General features: G+C 36.7%; 1 protein-coding gene across 1 annotated transcript in view; it reads left to right on the top strand.

The window, feature by feature from the left end:
• Positions 1-25498, top strand: part of INTS7 (integrator complex subunit 7) — a 97243-nt gene that overhangs the window by 44323 nt on the left and 27422 nt on the right. The window contains exons 9-13 of the mRNA XM_057728173.1: positions 613-747; positions 3398-3495; positions 6223-6462; positions 7999-8136; positions 9210-9416. Coding sequence (XP_057584156.1) covers positions 613-747; positions 3398-3495; positions 6223-6462; positions 7999-8136; positions 9210-9416 — 818 coding nt within the window. The remainder of the gene's footprint in view (positions 1-612; positions 748-3397; positions 3496-6222; positions 6463-7998; positions 8137-9209; positions 9417-25498) is intronic.

The raw sequence follows: 25498 nt of genomic DNA, 5'->3' as shown, positions 1-25498 counted from the left end.
CTTGACGTATAAAACAGAAGGCTAGTACATAATAGGTTTTATGACCTTGATGGCAAGATGCTTAAAATCTTTAGGCTTCAATTTCTTCTGTAAAAATAGGGTGTTGAATCAGATAATCCCAAATCCTTTCTAGCTCTAAAATAATAAATTCTTACATAAACCTTTTGAAGTATAGCCGTGTGCCAGCAATTGAGGTGGGAACAAGCAAACTTAAAATTTTTGTTTCTCTCTTCTCTTGAATGTAAGGTTTTATCTGACAAGAAGCCTTGTAATAACTCCATTTTAATGAGAGACTATTTGAATGACCAAGATAGAATCTGTAGTTGTTTTGGCTTTTTCTGTGTTCCTTAGTCAATTTTTATTAATATTTTTATGGGGAAAGTATACTGAGTTTAGATCTTAATCATTACAAAACTATTATATACTTGTTCTAGGTAACTTGACAGGGGACAAAGAAATGGTGATGTATATTGATCTTGGGGTAGAGGTAGAAAATTTTGTTGAAATTTATTGTTAGAGATTTTCTCTTGAAAATGATAAAAATGAACCTATAAAATGAACTGCTTTTGAACTATATAAATGAATTAAATCTGTACTACTCTTCTTGTTTAGGAAATGTGGGTTCTTCCCCTAGATCCTCTGATTTAGTCAAATTAGCCCAAGAGTGCTGTTACCATAATAACAGGGGCATTGCAGCTCATGGAGTGAGAGTTCTAACTAATATAACAGTCTCTTGTCAAGAAAAAGGTAAGTTCGATCAAGACTGATGTTATGTGTAAACTTTTAAATTGGAGTTTGACCAGAATCCTGTGTGTATTTGTTTTTTTAAGCCCATATTATTTTTAGCCTGTGTGCTTTTATCTATTGGTTGCCTCCTCCTGGATGTTCTTAGGGCAGATTTTCTCAAGACTACTTAATGCTTTGGGGGAAAAAAATGAGGACTTTAGGATTGGGATTGCGGAATGGAAAGGTTCATGGAGCTTGCCCATTTCCTCCCGTTGCTTACCTTTGCTTATGACTATCCGATGGTTTCAGTTTGTTCACCTGTAAAAAACAAAAAGCCTAGAAAATTTAGGGGGAAAAAAACATTAGTTATCGAGGGCCTTAAATAACAGTTTCACCAAGGGGCAAATGAACTAACAGAGCAATGCAAATTAAGTTTTCATGGAATTTATCTCTAGGTATCTATAGCATTAAATGATTTGCATCATTTCAAAAAGGACGTGCATAGAAAATAATGCATATATTTTATTGTATTCCTAACATCTCTTGACCTAAAGAGCTGGTGTTCAAAAACAGGAAGTATATTTTGGATGTTTCATCTGCTTCAGTGCTTGTTTTGACCTTTGTTAAGGGTTGAGCAGTCCCTCTTATCCCCACTAGGCTTCAGCACTGCTTGTTACTATGCCTTTGTTTTCCTTGCAACCTGACCTTCACTAGACATTGTTTGCCAAGCCCCTGCACTAACTCAGGAGACATTTCTTTAAGTTGTATGTTGATTCTGATTTGAATAACTAATCTTGTTTTATTTTTGGCATAATAATGTTTTCTACCATGTAACACAGAAAATTGCTGTATGTTCTCAGAGCTAACATATTAATCAAAATGTAGTTAAGTAATTTATTCAGAACTTTCTAGAAACTTTAGAGAAATTTTAGCCCAAAGGTAGTGAAAAGATGGTGAAATACTATTACATGAGACATCTAAAGGGTTCATTTCTTTATGATCTGACTTAAAACGTTAGTAAGATTAAGCAGGGTCTTATTTCCTAAAAGTGGTTCCACTTTCGTGAGAAAGTTGCATCCTAGGTGAAAATGGAGCTGCATGATTTATGTCTAGATTGGAAGATTGACACATACTACATGGTTTGCTGTTCCTAGTATTTTCCTTAGCTAAGCTGGTGACACTGTTTCAGTTAGGCTTTTATTTATAGCTTTGTGGCTTAAATCTTGATTTAATATGTGTGTGTGTGTATTTAAAAAAAATATTAGTTTCAGGTGTACAACATAATGATTTGATATTTCTGTATATTGTGAAATGATCATCACAATAAGTCTAGTTAACATTCATCACCATACATTGTCATAAAGTTTTTTTTCCTGTGATGAGAACTTTTAGGATCTACTCTCCTGACAACTTTCAAATATACAGTCCAGTGTTATTAACTATAGTCACCATGCTTTACATTACATTCCTGTAACTTACTCATTTTATAATTGGAAGTTTGCACCTTTCCACCCCTTTCACCCATTTTGCCCACCCCCAACTTCCTACCCCTGACCTCTGCAACCACCACTCTGTTATATCTGTGAGTGTGGTTTGTGTTTGTTTGTTCTAGATTCCACATATAAGTGAGATTACATGTATTTGTTTTTCTGTGTTGGACTTATTTCACTTAGCATAATGCCCTCAAGGTCCATCCATTGTCACAAATGACGGGATTTCCTTCTTTTATAAAACATGGCTAAATAATATCCCGTTGTGTGTGTGTATGTGTATATATATATATTGTATGTAAATATACACACGTACATACCACATTTTCTTTAGTCATAGATCAGTGGACATTTAGGTTGTTTCTGTATCTTGGCTAGTATAAATAATGCTGCAGTGAATATGGGAGTGCATGTATCTTTTCGAGTTAATGTTTTTGTTTTCTTCGGATAGGTACCCAAAAGTGGAATTGCTGGATCACATAGTGGTTCTGTTTTTAATTTTTTGAGGAACCCGCATACTGTTTTCCATAGTGGCTGTGCCAATTTACATTCCCACCAACAGTGCACAGGGGTTTCCTTTTCTTTACGTCCCTGCCAACACTTGTTATTTCCTATCTTTTTTATAATAACCATTCAAAAAGGTGTAAGGTGATATCTCATTGTGATTTCAATTTGCATTTTCCTGATAATTAGTGATGTTGAGCATCTTTTCCTGTACCTGTTGCCTGTCTGTATGTTGTCTTTGGAAAGAAGTCTATTCAGATTCTTTGCCCATTTTCTAATCAGATTGGGATTTTTGCTGTTGAGTTCTATGAGTTCTTAATATATTTTAGATATTAACCTCTTATCAGATATATGATTTGCAAATATTTTCTCCCATTTAGAAGGTTGCCTTTTCATTTTGTTGATGGTTTTCCTTGCTGCGCAGAAGCTTTTTGGTTTGATATATATATTTTTATAACCTTCAATAAAGTAGTGGAAATATGTCAGTCTGAAGATAGCCTTTGCATTTCAGAAGTAATGCCACATGTACTTTTTCAGGGAGGTTACCTTTATGCATTGAAGTATTTCCTGTATTTTAGACTCCTTAATGTTTTTTACTTCTGAGTGTGTGTGTGTGTTTGTGTGTGTATTTAATCTTCTCTGCTTGACCACTAAAAAAATTAGTGTTTTTCTTCTAGACCTTTTGGCACTGGAACAAGATGCTGTCTTTGGCCTGGAATCCCTTCTAGTACTTTGTAGTCAAGATGATAGTCCAGGTGCTCAAGCTACTTTAAAGGTGAAAACATCAGTTATTTTAATATAATGCCTGTTTTCATTGCCTAAAGTGTGGATTGGCAATCTCTTTGTAAAGGTTCAGATAGTAAATATTTTAAGTTTTGCAGACAATGCATTCTTTTTCACAACTACTCAGTTCTACTAATGGAGGGAAAAAAAGTAGCCATGGACAATGTGGGTTTTTTGTTTTCTGGGGTTTTTTTGTGTGTTTTTTTTTTAAAGAAAGGGGGAGAAGGGTGATGGTGTGTCTGTGTTCCAGTAACATTTTATTTAGAAAAACAGGCAGGATTTGGCCCAAGTGCAAGAGTTTGTCAACTCCTGGCTTAAACAAATATTTGCCCTTGATCTTCACTGTCAAAACTAGCATTTTGACTGTTGTTATTCCAAAATATAGACAAAGTAAAAATTTGAGCTTTGCCTATTTTGCCATCAGTTGAAAGAGTTTATTAAGTTGTAATAGATACAATATGATGGTCCTAGATAATGTAAAGGTAAGTTAAATAGAGCTCCTGTGCTTTTGGAAGTTTATAATCTGAGGTAACATTGATAAGATCGTAAAGAACTGATGAAATTACTGTAGCCAAATTCATAAATGTGTAAGTGTATATTCTAGAGTATAGAAGTCCTAGTTTTAAGCCAAATGAAGAATTATAAAATTTTCACTTTCACTTAATTATAGAATCATCTTAGAGATAGTTAAAATTTTTTAAATGTGAAATGAGACTTTATTGGAGTAAAACATGAAATGCAATTTTTGATGGTTCAAAATAATTAAGTAGGATTAATAGAAGTAAAAGGCTGTTAAGTAGACATTGGAGAATTTAAGAACTATAGCTTGCCTAAGGAATGGTTTGAGGGAAGTCACGACTTACTTTAGCATGTTAAGAAAAGGTGTGCTGTGATCATAATGATGTACAATAAAGATACTAGTACCATTAAATAAAAGCTGATAATCAAGCAATGGTGAAGGAAGTAGGCAACTTGTTAATGGCAAGTCCCCAGAATCCCTTTGGAACCACAATACATTTATTTAAAAATTTTAAAAAGAAAGAAAGAAAGCAAACCAGAACCTTTCCCACCAATCATAGGTGTCAGTAAAACACTGGAATCAGCACAGTAGGACATACATAGATGGTCAAGAAAAGTCCCTTTGTTAGAGGAGCTCTCCATTAGAGAATACTGGTATTTGTATAAGGGACTAATACAAAATAGAATGCAGTGAGTTCTCTGATAGTATTAACAAAAGTGCAATTCTAATGAGAGGACAGAGTGGGGAGTGATTAATTTCAACTAAGGATATTAGGGAAGACTTAAACAAGTAGATGTCGTATGAATTAAGCCTTGGAAGATGGGATAGATTTTCAGTATTGAGGAAGGAACATTTGAACCCAAGGGCCCACTATTATAAAAGACAGGAAAGCAGAAATGCACCTGTTATGTTGGAAGAATGATAAGTAGCCCACTGTGGCTGGTTGATGTAATGGGGGATTAGAAAAGTAGTTTGCAGCTCGATCATGGGGGATATCAAATATAATGAGGAACTTTGGCTTGATTCTATAGGTAATGAGATATTCAAATTTTGAAATAGTGGCCAGGCTCTAATTTTCGTTGTAGTTATTATTGTTATTTAAATATGTCTGTTATGTACCAAACTTTGTTGAAGGCTTGGACATACATTTCTTTCATTGTCTACAATAACCCTAACTAGTGAAATTTGTATTCCTCTTACAGTCATGAGGAAATTAAGTCTCAGAGAGAGAGAATAACTTGTTCACAGAAGCCTAGCCAGTCAGGGACAAGCTGACCTTAAACTGGGGGTCTGTCAGACCCTAAAGATGTGGTTATGCTTCCTAACACACACTGAGAGCTACATAATTGTAGCATGAAGGATGGGTTAATGGGCCCATCTTCTCAAGAGATTGGAATTTGGGAGACATTTATGTTGCGGTAGAGAGAATGGAAAGGAGCTAAAGAGATGAATATTAGAGACTTGACAAAAGTGAAAATGACTAGGTTTAGCAACCTGTTGGCTATGTTAGTTAGAGGACTTCTGGGTTCCTAGTTTTGATGGCTCACATATTAGTGATGTCATTAACTGGCCTGAATAGAAACTCTGAGACCAGTGGATATTTAGATTTCTTTTGAGAAATAAAAGAAAATTAGAAGCCTCCTCCCCACTTCAGTGTGCTCAAGAGTCACCTAGGGCACCTTTTTTAAACTGCAAACTCTCAGTAACCCAAACAGCCCCCCCAAAAAAGAAAAAAGAAAGTTAATCCACTAAGTTTGGGATAGATAGGGCCCAAGAATCTATATTTTTATTAGCATCCTAGGAGATGCTGGCATAGGTAAGTTTACAAACCACACTTTAGAAGCAGTTCTTGAAAAGTAATGCAAGTGCAATAATGGTGACATTCAGTTTGGCATTTATGTGGCCCTTTCAGCATTATTCCTTATGATGTTCATCTCAAGTCTTAGATTGAATAGTTTTAGGTTAAAATGAGTGGTTAAGTACAATACTGTCTTATTATTTTAGTTTTAAAACATGGCACACTTTGCAGATCTTAATATGGGATTCAGTATTTCACGTGTTTCTAATGAAGAGAAATGTCATGCCTACAAAAAAACCTTCGCTTTGATTTTTCCTAGTAACTTGTAAAGAGTTATTTTCTTTAAAGCTTCACTTCATACCTTCAAAATGTAACTAGTCCATTTTCTATTCAATATGTAGATTGCTCTGAATTGCATGGTGAAGTTGGCCAAGGGCCGGCCCCATCTCAGCCAGTCAGTGGTTGAGACCTTGTTGACTCAGCTGCACAGCGCTCAGGACGCTGCCCGGATCCTGATGTGCCACTGCCTGGCCGCCATTGCCATGCAGCTGCCCGTGTTGGGTGATGGGATGCTCGGTGACCTCATGGAGCTCTACAAGGTGATCGGACGATCAGCCACAGACAAGCAGCAAGAACTTCTGGTAAGGAGCCGCTTTTTGAACCTGCTGTGGATGAATAGGATCTGGTCTGGTGGGAATTACTTTCAGAATTCCACAGGTTAAAGTAATTAGCTAAGAACAAGAGCATGCTGAAGTCAAAATAGGGTTGGGACCTGGAGCTTTTTACTATTTCCACTTTTGGTGTAGAAAGCCCTGTTTAGTTTACATGTAAAACTGCTTTCTTCCTAAGCCCTGTCAAATCAGCTTAGTGTAGCCAAAGCCTTCAATCTGGTATTTTTGTTGTATTACAAGGGACAAAATGAAAGTGAATTTTTTTTTCTTTTTTATGCAAAGCAAATAAATAATGAACCAAACCCTGTTTTGTATTTCTGAAGACCTAGCGGTATCAGTGACCATAACCCAATTCCTCTTTGCCAATCCAGGACCTCTTTAGGTGTTCAGGATCCAGTTTAGGTTTCAGTACAGTCCTGGGGTTGGGAAAGGTGCATGCTTAGAAAAAACCAGAAGGCATGGAATCTGTATAATAATGTTTAGTTGAAAGTTCTCCAGGGCTGAGAGTAGACTACATTCTAAATAGGTATAAGTTAGATGTAGGCTTTAAAGTAGCCACTCCATATTGTTTGTGGTCATCTGACTTTATGGCTTGGGGAAAAGTTTAATGAAAGTACGTACTCAAGCCCATTTTATCTTTAATCCTGCAGGGGGCATTGTGTAAAAGATCGCCCCCATCTCATCATTTGCTATCTGGAAAGGTTATCCTGATGACCAAGTGGCAGTGGTCGTGGGAATCAGGCAGTTATCACAATATGTATAGATCCTTGTATGTCTGTGACCTTGGAGTACTGAGAAGCAGTTAGCCAATTTATTTTTCACTGAAGCAGCATTTTCAACTAATGTTCTCTATCCCTTTTTTGTTAGTACTGCTTTAAAGCAACTTTAAATTTTGAAACATAACATTCAGAAACATATAAGGAATATGTTGAAAGCATTTGCATCCATCAGCTAATTTAAGAAAAAAGTGTTACTAGTGCAGTTGAGATGGACCCCCTGTGTATCTCTCTGTTAGTATCATCTTCCTTCCTATCAGGATAGGTAACCACTATCCGAATTTGGTGTTTGTCATTCCCATGCATGTTGTTATATATTTACTACCTTAGTATGTATCCTAAGTGATATGCAGTATTTTTTGCATATTTTTAACTTTATATGTTCTCATACTACATGTAATTTTTTGCATTTTGCCTGTTTTTGCCTGTTTTGTGTGAATCATCTATATTGGTGTGTATTTCTAGTTTATCCATTTCACTGCTCTATAGTATTTCATTGTGTGATTACATAATAGTTTATCCATATTTATGGGCATTGTTTCTAATAATTTGCTGTTATACACAATGAACAGTGGAATAAAGTGGAAATTTTATAAATGTCAAAGGAAGACAAATTTTGTTCTTTTTTGATAAGCTGTGATTAGTTTTTCACCCTTTTGGATAAAGTTATCTATAACATTGCATAGAGTTAATGATTTTCTTGACTTTCTTACTTGCTGCTCAATGTTAGGTGAGCTTGGCCACTGTGATTTTTGTAGCCAGTCAGAAAGCACTGTCTGCTGAAGTGAAGGCAGGAATTAAGCAGCAGCTTGAGAGTGTCTCCAATGGCTGGACTGTATACCGAATTGCCAGACAGGCGTCCCGAATGGTATGTATTATCCTTCTGTGCAGATTACCAGCCTTAGGTTGTGTGATTGTTGGTCAAAACTAAAGATGAAAGGAGTACTTTTTAGTCATGGGAGTAAACGATGATGAAGGAAAGGACCTATTTTTTTAACATATACACATAAAAATGATATATATGTTGTTATGGGGAAGTTCCACAGGAATTCCAAAAATATGAGCTCTCTCTGGCTGTAGATTGTTAGCAGCACTTTCATTTTGCCCTGTGTTCTCCTAAGCACGGCTCCCACTCACCCACGTTTCTATCCTCCCCTTTCAGTACACCACATCTTTCTTCCCCCTCTCTCTCCAACCTTATCATTCATATGTGGAAACAGGGGAAAGTTTTAGTATGCTGATCCCTCCCAAGCATACAGAAAGCCTAATGATTTTTATTAATTTTGTCTTAGAGGAGATATAGAACTTGGATAGTATAGAAATTCTTTGGGGATAAATCCGGAGAACGAAGTTTGAGAAACATTATTCTACGTGATTGAGCACATATTCTCTTTTTACAGTGTTTCTCAAATGGGAGAAGCACTATTGACAGGACATTTCTTTATTATACCCAGCTGTCCCAAGCATCCAAGCGCTGCAGGACAGTGAGCATCCCTTGCCCCGAGGCATTAAAAGGCATTCACGTCCCCTCACAACTACCCCTCCGCAGTCATTTCCAGAGGGCGCAGTGCTCCTCTTGGTGGTCACTTGATGGAAGTTAACTGGAGTTCTCCCCACCCCATGAAATAGCTCATACAAAATGACATACAATAAGTATTTATACTTTCTGTATTTTGAACTAAAATTCTAAACCTGGGTTATAGTTAATTCCATTCATTTTCTCTTTGGAACTGTCTTGGTAAAGAACTTCAGGCATTATGTTACATAAAAGCAACTCAGCATGTTTTTCTCTGAAGAAATACTTAGACTGAGCCTCACAGAGTTATATAATGTGAGGAGTGATTGTTAAAACTTATCCAAGGTTTGGGTTTCTCTTTTAGCTCTACATCAACTAATTCAAATGTAAGAACCTCATTACCCTCCCCCCCCCTTTTTTTTTAGGGTAATCATGACATGGCCAAAGAGCTTTATCAGAGTTTGCTGACTCAGGTTGCCTCAGAACATTTCTACTTCTGGCTGAATAGTTTGAAGGAGTTCTCACATGCAGAACAGTGTCTCACTGGGTTGCAAGAGGAGAATTATAGTTCAGCACTTTCTTGCATTGCTGAGTCTTTAAAATTCTACCACAAAGGGATTGCTTCCTTAACAGTAAGTCCTCTTAATTCTCCTTTGGTGATGATGATTGTGTGAATGGTCTCCCTTTTCTTCTTGGGCTATCCTCTTTTAACCTTGAAAAATCTGCTGATATATATGTATTTGGCAGTATTAAAGTAATAAATAGGACATGAAAGTAGATCATTAACCTCTCCTCTACTTTTTAACATTCATAGATTGATGAACACTTATCGTTTTGTTTTTATTGAGTATCAGGTACACATGTGAAGAGGATTGCTGAATCCATGCAGGAGGGATAAGTGGGGGTAGGATCCTCCCTTTCCAGACTCCTGTTAGTAAGACCCCACCCTGGGTCACTGCTGCCATCAAACATAAACCCTCTACCCCATCTCATATCTGGCAGCTACTCACTAAGAAACTAGAATTTCTTGCTTTGTAAATAAAGAAGAAATTATCAGAGATGCTAGTGTCTCAACTTTTGTCCCACTGTGATATCCTCCTATTCCAAATTAACAGCCAGCAACTACTATTTCCCTTTTTTTTTTTTTGCCAAGAAAGAAAGGGGGTTGAAGAGAGAGCAGATCCTTAACATTTCCTTGAAACTAGTTATATTCTTAAGTAAGAACCTGTTCCCTAAAATGTACATTTTATATATTAATGCAAGGACTTTTTCCCCTTAAGAGTAAAGAGTTTACGTAATCACCATAAAACATATTTAAAGTATTGTCACATGACTTTAAAAATCACATACATTCAGATGGGGCCATAAAACTTTTGGTACCTGTTTTATATTTATCACATAATCTAAAATATTTTTAATGGTGGGCCATCCAAAAAGAAATGTTTCGAAGTAGAACAGAGAATAAACAGATGTCACAAAAGAGGCAGACTATTCAGATTACTGTGAGTACATATCTTTTGAAGAATGATTTATTGATTAACTGCTGTTTTAAAGCAGGAATACAGGAATGGCTCCCCTCCATTTTAAGGGGTAGTAGTGACTACTATGATTCTGTTCTCTCGATTATCCTGGAAAAAGATTGTTGTTGCCTATATCAAGCTAATAAATACCTCAGAAAATGAAAAAGTACAGTTATTGGCTTCAGTCAGTAGAATTATTTCATTTTCTAGTCAATGTGGAACAGAAAATTGTTAATCATTTAGTACAGTATATGGTAAGAACTGTGAAACAGGCTCACAAAACAGTGAGGCAGATAGAATTAATATGAAAAATCCCATTGATATTTAATAGTCTTTTAATGATTTGTGTGGTATGTGTATTTAATGAAGCTTGGCAGTAATTAAGGACTGAATTCTGATGTAGGAAGAGAGTACCCAGTTGACAGACAGAAGGCCCTTGTCTTAGTCTTCTGCCATTAACACATTGTGACCTAAGGCAGGTTATTGGGCCTCAAATCATCTTTTGAAGTGGAGTTCCTTTATTCAACAGACTGTAAGCACTTGCTATGTGCCAAACACTGCTTTGAGAATAAAAAAAAATATGGCAATAATTCTCCACTTGAGAATCCTCAGAAGGGGAAGGCATTGTGAACCTGGAAATCATTTGGAACTTCTCACATTTCTGATTGTACTATACAATCAGGGTTTTGTTTTGTTTTAAGGTTTTTAGAAAATCTTTTCATTTGAGAAGTGTGGATTTGACAGTAGCTTTCTGTCTTTTTAACGAAGATGATTTGAGAATGAATTACCCTTCTACTCCCTGACACATGAATGATCTAACTTGAGGTTGTCAGCTATGAAGATTATGCTTTTTACCTTCTTCAGCCAAACTAAACAGAGGTTAAAGATTCTGTGCTTGTGGGGGTGCTGTGGCAGTGTTGGGTACCTAATTTCCCAGTATAGTAATTAATGATAATTATCTTGCTTCTTAGGAATAAAAATTATAAAAAGTGTTTGTATTAGCTTTCCATGCTGTGTAACAAATTATGACAAATTTAGTGGCTTAAAACAACACCCATATATTATTTTCTGGTTTCCATGAGTCAGAAGTCCAGGCATGACTTAACTGGGTCCTCTGCTTGTGTTGTCACAAAGTGGCAATCAAGGTGTCAACCAGGGCCCATCTTGTCTGAGGCCTGGGTGCAGGGTCCTAGACTTATGTAGTTGGCAGGATGCATTTCCTCACAGCTGTAAGATTTGTGGAAGCTTCAGGGCCTGCAAAAGAATCTCTTACCTTCAAGACCCTCTTTTAATGGACTCACCTGGAGAGATCTGCCCAGAATAATCTCCCTTTTGATGAATATAAAGTCAGTTCATTAGGGACCTAAAGTACCTCCTCAAAGTCTATTACCTTTGCCATATTCCATCAGTTAGAAGCAGGTTACAGATTCCACCCACACTTGAAGGGAGGTTACACAAGGTGTGGAGACTGGGGCAGGAGGGCAGGGGCATGAAGCAGAGGAACCATTTTGGCAATCTGCCTAAAATGGTGAGTTTTAAATTTATTTTTATTTTATTAAATACAGAATCAATATGATTCAGTATTTTATATATTCAGTATATATATTATGTAGGGTATATAAAAATATCAAATATTCAAGTATACAATGGGACATTACCATTTCCTTTCAGCTTCATATGTGCCCCTCCATGTTTGTATACCATTTCCTACTTCACAGAGGTAACCACCATCCTGAATCTTGTGTGTACCATTCCCTTGCCTTTCTTTACAATTTTAACATGCTTTTCTTTCACTCTTAAACAAGGTGGTGTTTTATGTTGCTTGTTTTTGAATTTTATATAAAAAAGGAATCATATTTTTCTTTGACTTGCTTTGGTTGTCTAAATTATATTCCTAAGATTCATCCATCTTGTTGCATAAAACCTTAGGTCAATTTCACTGTTGTACACCCTTGTGTTATATGATTATACGTCAGTTTATTTTCCCATTCTAATGTTGATGGAAATTTTAATTTTTCCAGTTTTTGCTATTAAAATATTACTGCTATGAACATTCTTGGACATATTTTGATGCACCTATGTAAAGATTTCTCTTGGACACTGATTCTCAACTAGAGATGATTTTAGCTCCATTTGGCAGTGTCTGGAGACATTTATGGTTATCACAACTTGCCAAGGTATTACTGGCATTTAGTGGGTAAAGGCCAAAGATGCTGCGGAACATCCAACAATGCACAGGACAACTCCCCTCAACAAAGAGTTAATTGGTCCAAATTGTCACTAGTATACTGAGATTGAAAATCCATCCCTAGGGTAGTAGACCTCAGTCAGAACTGTGTATCTGCTCCCTGCTCCAGTTTAGAAATATGTGAGGATATTTCTGTTTGTCCCCGTGATAGAGGAGTTGGAGGGACTGCTGCTGGCCTAATGGTCAGTGGCTGGAGATGCTTAATCTCCAGAAATGCTGAGGATACTCCTGCCCCTATTAAGAGGTACTGATCTAAAATACTACGTTGGAGTGGAATTGCATAAATTTTGTACATCTTCAGTTGACTAGCTTAGCTAATATCAGGAGTTTTTCCATAGTGGTTTCACATATTTACAGTCCTTCCAAGTAGTGTGTAAGAGTTCCTGTTACTCTACATCTTCCCCCTCACTTGGTATGTTTTGGGAGTTATGATTGGAGTTTCCCAAATTACTAACACAATTAAACTTTATATATCTATATATTTGAGGTATGATTAATATATAACATTGTATTAGTTTCAGATGTGTAACACAACTTGATATATGTATATATTGTGAAATCAGTACAGTAAGTACAGTGACAGTTAAAATTTTTTTTTCTTGTGAAGATGACTTTTAAGATGTACTCTTAGCAACTTTCAAATATTCAATATAGTATTTTTAAAATTTATTTTTTCTTCCAGTGTTATTGAGATATAATAGACATACAGCACTGTATAAGTTTAAGGTGCACAACATAATGATTGACATACATACATCATGAAACAATTACCATAATGGGGTTAGTGAACATCCATCATCTCATATAAATACAATATTAAAGAAACAGAAAAAACAACTTTTTTTCTTGTAGTGAGAACTCTTAGGATTTACTGTCTTAACAACTTTCATATATATCATATAGCAGTGTTAGTTATCTTTATTGTGTTGTACATTATATCGTTAGAACTTACTTATAACTGGAATTTTGTACCTTTTTGACCACTTTCATTCAGTTCTCCCTCCCCCCACACCCAGTGTTCCACCTCTGATAGCAACAGATTTGATCTATGAATTTGTTTGTTTGTCCATTTGTTTATTTAAGTTTAATGACCTACAAAACTCAGTTCCTAATGCACAACATACTGATTCATCATTTGTGTATATTTTGAAATGATATTATAAGTGTAATTGTCATCTGTTACCATATAAAGATACTACCTAATTATTGGCTGTATTCCCCATATGGTACATTACATACCTGTGGCTTGTTTACTTTGTAACTAATAGTTTGTACCTCTTAATCTCCCTCACCAGTTTCCTCTCCCTACCCTCTTCCCCTCTGGCAACCACCTCTTCTCTCAATCTGTGACTGTTTCTGTTTAGTTATGTTTGTTCATTTGTTTTGTTTTTTAGATTTCACATATAAGTTAAATAATACAGTATTTGTTTTCCTCTGTCTGACTTATTTCACTTAGCCTAATACCCTCTAGGTCCATTTTAATATAACCAAAGTGTGGATAATTTTTGACTCACCCTTATGTGCTGCATCTTCTTTATCCATTTGTCTATTGATGGGGATTTGGGTGGCTTCTGTATCTTGGCTGTTGTAAATAATACTGGAGTAAACATAGAGATGCATATATCTTTTTGAGTTAGTATTTTTGTTTTCTTTGGATAAAAACCCAGAAGTGGAATTTTTGGATCATATGGTAGTTCTGTTTTTAATTTTTTGAGGAACCTTCTTACTGTTTTCCATAGTGGCTGCACCAATTTACATTCCCACCAGAAGTGCACAAGTTTCCCTTTTCTCCACATCCTCTCCAATACTTTTTACTTGTGGTCTTTTTGATGATAGCCATTCTGACAGGTTTGAGGTGATAACATCATTGTAGTTTTGATTTGCATTTCCCTGATGATTGAGCATCTTTTCATATGCCTTTTGACCATGTGTATGTCTTCTTTGGAAAAATGTCTATTTAGGTCCTATGCCCATTTTTTAATTGGGTTGTTTGCTTTTTTTAATGTTGAGTTGTATGAGTTCTCTGTATGTTTTGGATTTTAACCCCTCATTAGGTACATTGTTTGCAAATATCTTATCCCATTCAGTAGGTAGCCTTTTTGTTTTGTTGATAGTTTCTTTTGCTGTGCAAAAGCTTTTTAGTTTGATGAGTCCCATTTGTTTATTTTTGCTTTTGTTTCCCTTGCCTGAGGAGACATAACCAAAAAATTATTTGTAGGTAAGACAGAGGATACTTAGCTCAATAAGACAGAGTATTCTGTCAAAGAGTGTACTTCCTATGTTTTCTCCTAGAAATTTCATGGTTTCAGGTCTTACATTTGTGTCTTTAACCCATTTCAAGTTTATTTTTGTATATAGTGTGAAAAAGGGATACAATTTGATTCTTTTGCATGTAGCAATCCAGTTTGCCTAACACTGTTTACTGACGATGCTGTCTTTTCCTTGTTGTATGTTATTGCTCCCTTCGTTGTAGATTAACTGACCATATAAGTGTTGGTTTATTTCAGGGCTCTATATTCTGTTCCATTGATCTATGTGTCTGTTTTTTGTGCCCAAACCATACTGTTTTGATTACTATAGCTTTGTTAGTAGAGTTTTAAATCAGGGATTGTGATACCTCCACTTTTGTTCTTCTTCCTCAGGATTGTTTTGGCTGTTTGGAATCTTTTGTGTTTCCATATGAATTTTAGAATTATTTGTTCTAGTTCTGTGAAAACTGCCATTTGATATTTTGATAGGGATTGCATTGAATCTGTAGATTGCCTTGGGTAGTATGGGCATTTTAACAATATTGATTCTTCCAAGATACAAGCATCTTTGCATTTTTTGGTGTCATCTTCAGTTTCCTTTATTAATGTCTTACAGTTTTCTGAGTATAGATCTTTTCCCTCCGTAGTTAGACGTATTCCCAGGTATTTTAAATTCTTTTTGTGTGATTATAAATGGGATTGTTTTCCTAATTTCTTTTTCTGAGAGTTTGTTTTTTATTGTATAAAAACAGAACACATTTCTATATATTAATCTTGTATCCTGCAAATGTAATGAGTTCATTGATGAGTTCTAGTAGTTTTTTGGTAGTGTCTTTTGGATTTTCTGTGTATAATATTATGTCATCTGCAAACAGTGACGTTTTTACTTCTTCCTCTCCGATTTGGATTCCTTTTATTTCTTTTTCTTGCCTAATTGCTGTGGCTAGGACTTCTAATACTATATTGGATAAAAGTGGTGAGAGTGGGCATCCTTGTTTTGTTCCTGACCTTAGAGGAAATGCTTTCGGCATTCCATTATTGAGTAGAAAACAAGCTGTGGGCTTGTCATATATGGCCTTTATTATGTTTAAGTATATTCCCTCTATACCCACTTTGAGGAGAGTTTTTATCATAAATCGATGTTGAATTATATCAAAAGCCTTTTCTGGATCTATTGAGATGATCATATGGTTTTTATTCTTCAATTTGTTAAAATGGTATATAACATTGACTGATTTTTTTAAAATTTTATTTATTTATTATTTTAGGGGGGGTACACCAAGTTCAATCAACTGTTTTTATACACATATCCCTGTATTGCCTGCCTCCCTTGACTCCCCCCCCACCCTCCCTCAAGTCCCCCCCATCCTCCCCATCCCAGTCCTCTAAGGCATCTTCCATCCTCAAGTTGAACTCCCTTTGTTATACAACAACTTCCCACTGGCTATCTATTTTAAAGTTGGTAGTATATATATATGTCTGTGCTACTCTCTCGCTTCGTCTCATCTTCCCCTTAACCCCCCGCCCCCTACCGAACCTCTAGTTCTCGAATCCATTCTCTGCATCTGTGTCCTTATTCTAGTCACTGAGTTCATCAGTACCATTTTTAGATTCCATATATGTGAGTTAGCATACAATATTTGTCTTTCTCTTTCTGACTTACTTCACTCTGTATGACAGACTGTAGTTCTTTCCACCTCATTACATATAGCTCCATCTCATCCCTTTTTATAGCTGAGTAATATTCCATTGTATATATATGCCACATCTTCTTTATCCATTCATTTGTTGATGGGCATTTAGGTTGCTTCCATGTCCTGGCTATTGTAAATAGTGCTGCAATAAACATTATGGTACAAGTTTCTTTTGGGATTATGGTTTTCTCTGGGTATATGCCCAGAAGTGGGATTACTGGATCATATGGTAATTCTATTTGTAGTTTTTGAAGGAACCTCCAAACTGTTTTCCATAGTGGCTATACCAACTTACATTCCCACCAACAGTGCAGGAGAGCTCCCTTTTCTCCACACCCTCTCCAACATTTGTTGTTCCCAGATTTTGTGATGATGACCATTCTGATCGGTGTGAGGTGATACCTCATTGTGGCTTTGACTTGCATTTCTCTGATGATGAGTGATGTTGAGCATCTTTTCATGTGTGTGTTGGCCATCTGTATGTCTTCTTTGGAGAAATGTCTATTTAGGTCTTCTGCCCATTTGTGGATTGGGTTATTTGCTTTTTTGGTATGAAGCTGCATGAGCTGCTTGTATATTTTGGAGGTTAATCCTTTGTCCGTTGTTTCATAGGCAACTATTTTTTCCCATTCTGAGGGTTGCCTTTTAGTCTTCTTTATGGTTTCTTTCACTGTGCAAAAGCTTTTAAGTTTCATGAGGTCCCATTTGTTTATTCTTGATTTGATTTCCATGATTCTAGGAGGTGGGTCAAAAAGGATCTTGTTTTGATGGATATCATAGAGTGTTCTGCCTATGTTTTCCTCGAGGAGTTTTATAGTGTCTGGCCTTATGTGTAGGTCTTTAATCCATTTGGAGTTTATTTTTGTGTATGGTGTCAGGAAGTGTTCTAGTTTCATTCTTTTACATGTTGCTGTCCAATGTTCCCAGCACCACTTATTGAAGAGGCTGTCTTTTTTCCATTGTATATTCGTGCCTCCTTTGTCAAAGATAAGGTGCCCATATGTGTTTGGGCTTACTTCTGAGTTCTCTATTCTATTCCATTGATCTTCCTTTCTATTTTTGTGCCAGTACCATACTGTCTTGATCACTATGGCCTTGTAGTATAGTTTGAAGTCAGGAAGCCTGATTCCACCAACTCCATTTTTCCTTCTCAAGATTGCTTTGGCTATTCGGGGTCTTTTGCGTTTCCATACAAATCGTAAGATTTCTTGCTCTAGTTCTGTGAAAAATGCCATTGGTAATTTGATCGGGATTGCGTTGAATCTGTAAATTGCTTTGGGTAGTACAGACATTTTCACGATGTTGATTCTTCCAATCCAGGAACATGGTATGTCCCTCCATCTGTTTGTGTCGTCTTTGATTTCTTTCATCAATGTCTTAAAGTTTTCTGCATACAGATCTTTTGCCTCCTTAGGCAGGTTTATTCCTAGGTATTTTATTCTTTTTGTTGCAATGGTGAATAGGAGAGTTTCCTTAATTTCTCTTTCTGCTCTTCCATTGTTAGTGTATAGGAATGCAAGAGATTTCTGTGCATTAATTTTGTATCCTGCTACTTTACTAAATTCATCGATTAGTGCTAGCAGTTTTCTGGTAGAATCTTTGGGGTTTTCTATATATAATATCATGTCATCTGCAAAGAGTGACAATTTTCCTTCTTCTTTTCCAATTTGGATTCCTTTTATTTCTTTTTCTTCTCTGATTGCTGTGGCTAAAACTTCCAAAACTGTGTTGAATAATAGTGGTGAGAGTGGACACCCTTGTCTTGTTCCTGTTCTTAGAGGGAATTCTTTCAGTTTTTCCCCATTTAGAACGATGTTGGCTTTTGGTTTCTCATATATGGCTTTTATTATGTTGAGGTAATTTCCTTCTATGCCCATTTTCTGGAGAGCTTTTATCATTAATGGATGTTGAACTTTGTCAAAAGCTTTTTCTGCATCTATTGAGATGATCATATGGTTTTTATCCTTCAATTTGTTGATATGATGTATCACGTTGATTGATTTGCGTATATTGAAGAATCCTTGCATCCCAGGGATAAACCCCACTTGATCATGGTGTATGATTTTTTTACTGTGCTGTTGGATTCTGTTAGCTAGTATTTTGTTGAGGATTTTTGCATCTATATTCATCAGTGATATTGGTCTGTAATTTTCTTTTTTTGTGACATCTTTGCCTGGTTTTGGTATCAGGGTGATGGTGGCCTCATAGAATAAGTTTGGGAGTGTTCCGCCTTCTGCAATATTTTGGAAGAGTTTGAGAAGGATAGGTGTTAGTTATTCTCTAAATGTTTAATAGAATTCGCCTGTGAATCCATCTGGTCCTGGGCTTTTGTTTGTTGGGAGATTTTTAATCACTGCCTCAATTTCCGTACTTGTGGTTGTTCTGTTCATAGTTTCTATTTCTTCCTGGTTCATTCTTGGAAGATTGTATTTTTCTAAGAATTTATCCATTTCTTCCAGGTTATCCAATTGATTGGCATATAGTTGCTTGTAGTAGTCTCTCATGATGTTTTGTGTTTCTGAGGTGTCCGTTGTTACTTCTCCTTTTTCATTTCTAATTCTGTTGATTTGCATCTTCTCCCTTTTTTTCTTGATGAGTCTGGCTAATGGTTTATCAATTTTGTTAATCTTCTCAAAGAACCAGCTTTTAGTTTTATTAAATTTTGCTATTGCTTCCTTCCTCTCTTTTTCATTTATTTCTGCTCTGATCTTTATGATTTCCTTCCTTCTGCTCACTTTGGGGTTTCTTTGTTCTTCTTTTTCTAATTGTTTTAGGTGTAACGTTAGGTTGTTTATTCGATAATTTTCTTGTTTCTTAAGGTAGGACTGTATTGCTATAAACTTCCCTCTTAGAACTGCTTTTGCTGCGTCGCATAGGTTTTGGGTTGTTGTGTTTTCATTGTCATTTGTTTCTAGATATTTTTTGATTTCCTCTTTGATTTCTTTAGTGATTTCTTGGTTATTTAAGAGTGAATTGTTTAGCCTCCATGTGTTTGTCTTTTTTGCAGTTTGTTTCCTGTAATTGATATCTAGTCTCATGGCGTTGTGGTCTGAGAAGATGCTTGATATGATTTCAGTTTTCTTGAATTTGCCGAGGTTTGATTTTTGCCGAGGTTTGATTTGTGACCCAAGATGTGATGTCTCCTGGAAAATGTTCCGTGTGCACTTGAGAAGAAAGTATATTCTGTCGTTTTTGGATGGAATGTCCTATAAATATCAGTTAAGTCGAGATGGTCTCATGTGTCATTTAAAGCTTGTGCATCTTTATTTATTTTCTGTTTGGATGATCTGTCCATTGATGTAAGTGGGGTGTTCAAGTCTCCCACTATTATTGTGTTCCTGTCGATGTCCCCTTTTATAGCTGTTAGCATTTGCCTTATGTATTGAGGTGCTCCTATGTTGGGGGCATAGATATTTACCATTGTGATATGTTCTTCTTGAATGGATCCCTTGATCATTATGTAGTGTCCTTCCTTGTCTCTTTTAATAGTCTTTACTCTAAGGTCTAATTTGTCTGATATGAGTATTGCTACTCCAGCTTTCTTTTGACTTCCATTTGCATGGAATATCTTTTTCCATCCCTTTACTTTCAGTCTATATGTATCCCTTGGTCTGAAGTGGGTTTCTTGTAGGCAGCATATAGAAGGGTCTTGTTTTTGTATCCATTCAGCCAGTCTGTGTCTTTTGGTTGGAGCATTTAATCCATTTACATTTAAGGTGATCATTGAGATGTGTGTTCCAATTACCATTTTCTTAATTGTTTTGGGTTTGTATTTGTAGGTGTTTTCCTTTTCTTGTGTGTCCTACTTAGAGAAGTTCCTTTAGCACTTGTTGTAAGGCTGGTTTGGTGGTGCTGAATTCTCTTAACTTTTGCTTGTCTGGAAAGCTTTTGATTTCTCCCTCAAATCTGAATGAGATTCTTGCTGGGTAGAGTATTCTTGGCTGTAGGTTTCTCTCTTTCAGAACTTTCAGTATATCCTGCCATTCCCTTCTGGCCTGCAGAGTTTCTGTAGAAAGGTCAGCTGTTATCCTTATGGGTTTTCCCTTATATGTGATTTGTTGCTTTTCTCTTGCTGCTTTTAATATTTTTTCTTTGTGTTTAATTTTTGTTAGTTTGATTAATATGTGCCTTGGTGTATTTCTCTTTGGGTTTATTCTGTATGGGACTCTCTGTGCTTCTTGGACTTGGTTAATTATTTCCTTTCCCATGTTGGGAAAGTTTTCCACTAGAACCTCTTCAAATATTTTCGCAGACCCTTTCTTTTTTTCTTCTTCTTCTGGGATGCCTATAATTCGAATGTTAGTTCGTTTAATGTTATCACTGAGATCTCTGAGACTGTCTTCTATTCTTTTTATTCTTTTTTCTTTTTCCTGCTCTGTGGCATTTATTTCCCCCATTCTATCTTCCAGCTCACTTATTCATTCCTCTGCCTCAGTCATTCTGCTGGTTATAGCATCTAGAGTATTTTTAATTTCGGTTATTTTGTTATCCATTGCTGTTTGTTTTTCTGAGTTCTTATGAACTGTTTCTTGTACTTTCTCTATTTTGTTATCGAGATTTTGTATCATTTTTACTATCATTACTCTGAATTCTTTTTCAGGCATTTTTCCTATTTCCTCCTCATTTATTTGGTCTTGTGGGTTTTTTTCCTGCTCCTTTGCCTGCATGGTGTTTCTTTGTTTCCTCATGGTTATCCAAACTTTTGGGGTTGCTTGTCCTGGCAATAGAGGTGTTTATAGAAGACTGTCCAAGCCTCAGGCTAATGTCCAAGTGTTGGGTTAAACAAATATTAAGTCTAGGAAACACATACATGTATAAGACACACAATTACTGAATCCATTAGGACATAAGGCTGTGGAAAGACCTGCCAGAAGCCCAGTATGCTATCAGATATTTAAATAGAAACCCAACAGAAATTGACAACTGAAACAGAACAAATCAGAGACAAAAGCAAAAGCAAAGAAACAAGCAAATAACACCTTACACATACAAACACTAATCCAGGGAGATTTTGTAAGCTAGAATCAAAGATAGAAAAGAGCTAGAGTACCACCAGACAGAATGGAGATTCTCAGGATGAAATTAGACAATTATACTAAGAACTAAGATAAAGACAAAAACCTAATATTAAATACCAAGGCGGTGTGTCATCTGGAGAATAGAGCAAGGAGTCTGAGCAGATTGATAGTGTTGCTTATAAGTATGTTAAGATAAAATAAACTAAAAATGGATGGAAGAATGGGGAACAGAAGAGCATAGTGTGATTGGAAATATGCAAATAAAAAGAAAGGAATAGAAATGTATAAAAGATAGGGACGAAAGGAAAGTATGAGAGATATATTGTCCGTACTACCAAAAACTTAGCTAGATATAGAAGTATATAAAAAGGCAAAGAAATAAAAATAGAATAAAAAATAGCATTAATAAAATTACGTTATAAAACTTGTAGATCCCTTAGGACTAAGATCGTAATTAATAAAGGAAAAAAAAAATCCAGAACTGATCCCAGAATGGACCAGTTCAATAGGATTGATACTAATATTTCTGTTTCCTTAGAGTCTCAGCTGTAAGTGTCCTTCTACTCGCCTTGGGTTTTTTTGCATTATTCTGTGGCCAGCAGAGCTTCCTTTATTCTTCATCTGTAAGTGTCAGTGTGTGTGTGGCAAGGGAGAGGGTAGAATAGTGGCTCCTTTCCCTGGGAGTGAGTGAGCAGTGGCGCACTGCTGTTTCAGTCGGGCTTGGAAGTGCCTGTTGCAGAGGGACGCCTGTAGCTCAGGTGTAAACAGAAAGTCTCAGAGTTGGGCCTCTCTCGGGCTTTTTGTTTTTTGTTTTTTTTTTCTCAGCAGCCTCCCTGCTGCCAGCATTCCAAGGGGTTTTAATCTAGCCCCTCCCGAATGCCTGAGGGTGCTTGTTATCCCTGAGCGCCTTAAGTGGCCCACAGGGCGTCTCTCCACTGCCTGTGGCAGAGGTGCCGAAAGGGAGAGAGAGGCTACGCGTGCGCGCCTCCTCCCCCCCCCGCCCCTGAGCCTGCAGCCTCTAGCCACCATCATGGCCAGGCAGCTCTCAGAGGCAGGCACTCCTCGCCATGGACCTCTTCCCTCCTGTCCTCTCGGTCGGTCACCTTACTGGCAACAATGTTTCTCACCCTGAACCAGCTCTCCGGTTCCCACGCTCCCGCTCCCAGACCCTCTGTTCAGCTGTGAATCGACGTCACGCTCCTGCTCCCAGACCCTCTGTTCAGCTGTGAATCGACGTCTCGCTCCGGGAACGCCGAGCTGCGGTGCAGACCCTCCGTGTGTTTCTCACTCGCTCCCGTCTGCCACAGCTCTGCCGCTTCACCCTCTTTGAGCCATCGTAGATGCCTCCCTACCGGTTATGTCGGGCTCCTTGCGGTCCTTTCTGGTGTCCGAGGCCGTCTGCTGGTGTTCAGCTGGTTCTCTGTGGGAATTATTGCATCCTTCGGTGCATTCCCAATGCATCTGTGGAGAGGGATGCATTCCACGTCCCTCTGCTTTGCTGCCATCTTTCTTTTTCTCTTGATTGATTTTTGAACCATTCTTGCATCACCTGAGATCATGGTGTATGATCCTTTTGATGTATTGTTGGATTCAGCTTGCTAATATTTTATTGAGGATTTTTGCATCTATGTTCATCCGTGATATTGGCCTGTAATTTTCTTTTTTTTGTGCCATCTTTGTCTGGTTTTGGTATCAGGTGGTGCTGACCTTATAGAGTGAGTTCAGAAGCATTCCTTCTGCAGTTTTTTGGAATAGTTTGAGAAGGATAGATGTTAATTCTTCTCTAAATGTTTGGTGAAATTCACCTGTGAAGTTATCTGGTGCTAGATTTTCTTTTGTTGGCAATTTTTTTTTATTATTACTCATTCAGTTTCATTACTGGTAATTGGTCTGTTCATATTTTCTATTTCTTCTTGATTCAGTCTTGGGCGGTTGTACATTTCTAGGAATTTGTCATTTACTTCTAGATTGTCCCTTTTATTGTTGTATAAGTGTCCATAGTAATCTCTTATGATCCTTTGTATTTCTGTGGTGTCAGTTGTAACTTCACCTTTTTTCATTTCTTATTTTATTGATTTGGGCCTTTTTTTCCTTGATGAGTCTGGTAAAAAGTTTATCAATTTTGTTTATCTTTTCAAAGAACAAGCCATTAATTGATCTTTTTATTGTATTTTTAGTCTCTATTTCATTTATTTCTGCTCTGATCTTTTCCTTCTATGATTTCTTTTATGTATACCTTTTAAGAGTGGAGTCTTTTTCCCACAGCCCTGTGGCTCTACCAGAGCCCTGCTTGCCTTCAAAGCCCAGCATTCTAGGGGCTCCAGGCTGGGGAGCTCAGTGTAGGACTCAAACCCCTCACTTTTTTTTTAAGAGAACCTCTGCAATTTGTAATTATCCTGCTATTTGTTGGTCACCCACCTGGGGGATTGGATCTTGACTATACCATGTTTCCACCCCTCCTACCCATTTCTCTGTGGTTCCTTCTTTACATCTTCAGCTGTAGAAGTTCTTTTCTGCTAGTCTTCAGATCACTTTCATTGATATTTGCTCTTGTAAATAGTTGTAATTTTGATGTGGGAGGAGATGAGCTGAGGGTCCTCCTACTTTGCTGTCTTTGTCACTCCTTCACAATCTAGTCACGATGATGTATATTACATTGCCATAACTCATTTATTTTATAACTGTACTTTTTGACCCTGTTCACCCATGTCACACACTTCCCTACCCCCTCCTCTGGCAACCATCTATCTGTTCTCTGTATCTATGAGCTTGGTTTTGTTTTAATTTTTAGATTCCACATATAAGTGAGATCAGTTGATAATTGTCTGTCTCTGTCTGACTTATTTCACTTAGCATAATACCTTCTGGATCCATCTGTGTTGTTACAAATAGCAATATTTTGTTCTTTTTTTATGGCTGAATAATACTCCCATTTTGTGTATATATAGCACGTTTTCTTTATTTATGTGTCAGTGGATGATTAGATTGTTTCCATGTCTTGACTGTTGTATATAATGCTGCAGTGAATATGGAGGCACACGTATCTTCTTGAGTTAGTGTTATTGTTTTCTTCAGATAAATACCCAGAAGTGGAATTGCTGAACCATACAACAGTTATGTTTTTAATTTTTGAGAAACTTCCTACTGTTTTCCATAGTGGCTGCACCAATTTACATTTCTGCCATCAGTGCAGAAGGATTCACTTTTTTCCACATCCTTGCCAACACTTGTTATTTCTTGTTTTTTTGATAATAGCCATTATAACAGGTATGAGGTGATTTTTGTGATTGTGGTTTTGACTTGCATTTCCCTGATGATTAGCGATGTTGAGCCTGTAGGCCATCTGTATGTCCTTGGAAAAATGCCTTCAGATCTCTGCCCATTTTTTAATCAGGTTATTTGTTGTTGTTGTTTTACGGTTGACTTGTATGAGTTTTTAAATGTATTTTGGATATTAACTCCTTACTAGATACATGATTTGAAATATTTTCTCCCATTCATTAGGTTGCCTTTTCATTTTGTATGTTCTGGATACCAATCTTTTGTAGGTTATATGAGTTGCAAATATCTTCTCATTTGTGGGTTTTTGTCACTTTAAGAAAAATTTGCCTTCAAGTTACTACCTTTATCTTTCTCTACAGAAATCACTTGATTTCTAAAACTATAGTCTTGCCTTCTTTTTCATTATTATTTAAGGAATCATGCAGTATTATGCTTTTGATTCTAGCTTCTTTGCTCAGCTTTATGTTTGTGTGCTGCATTCATGCTTTTTGTTGCATGTTGCAGTAGTTTGTTCATTTTCATTTCATTCTTTTGGATAACTGTTATAACAATCTGTTTTTTTTATTTTTGAAAAACATTTATTTCCAGGTTGGGGCTATTTAGACTAATTTGACTATGAACTTTCTTACACACATCTTTTGGTATAGGTGTGCATATCTTCTGAATGGTAGTGTTGTGCCATAGGATATACTTAAGTTCAGCT

Source organism: Hippopotamus amphibius, chromosome 3 (genome assembly GCF_030028045.1).
Source record: "Hippopotamus amphibius kiboko isolate mHipAmp2 chromosome 3, mHipAmp2.hap2, whole genome shotgun sequence".
Taxonomy (NCBI): Eukaryota; Metazoa; Chordata; class Mammalia; order Artiodactyla; family Hippopotamidae; genus Hippopotamus; species Hippopotamus amphibius.
Note: the sequence above shows the minus strand (reverse complement) of the source record. Positions and strands in the feature narration are given on the sequence as shown.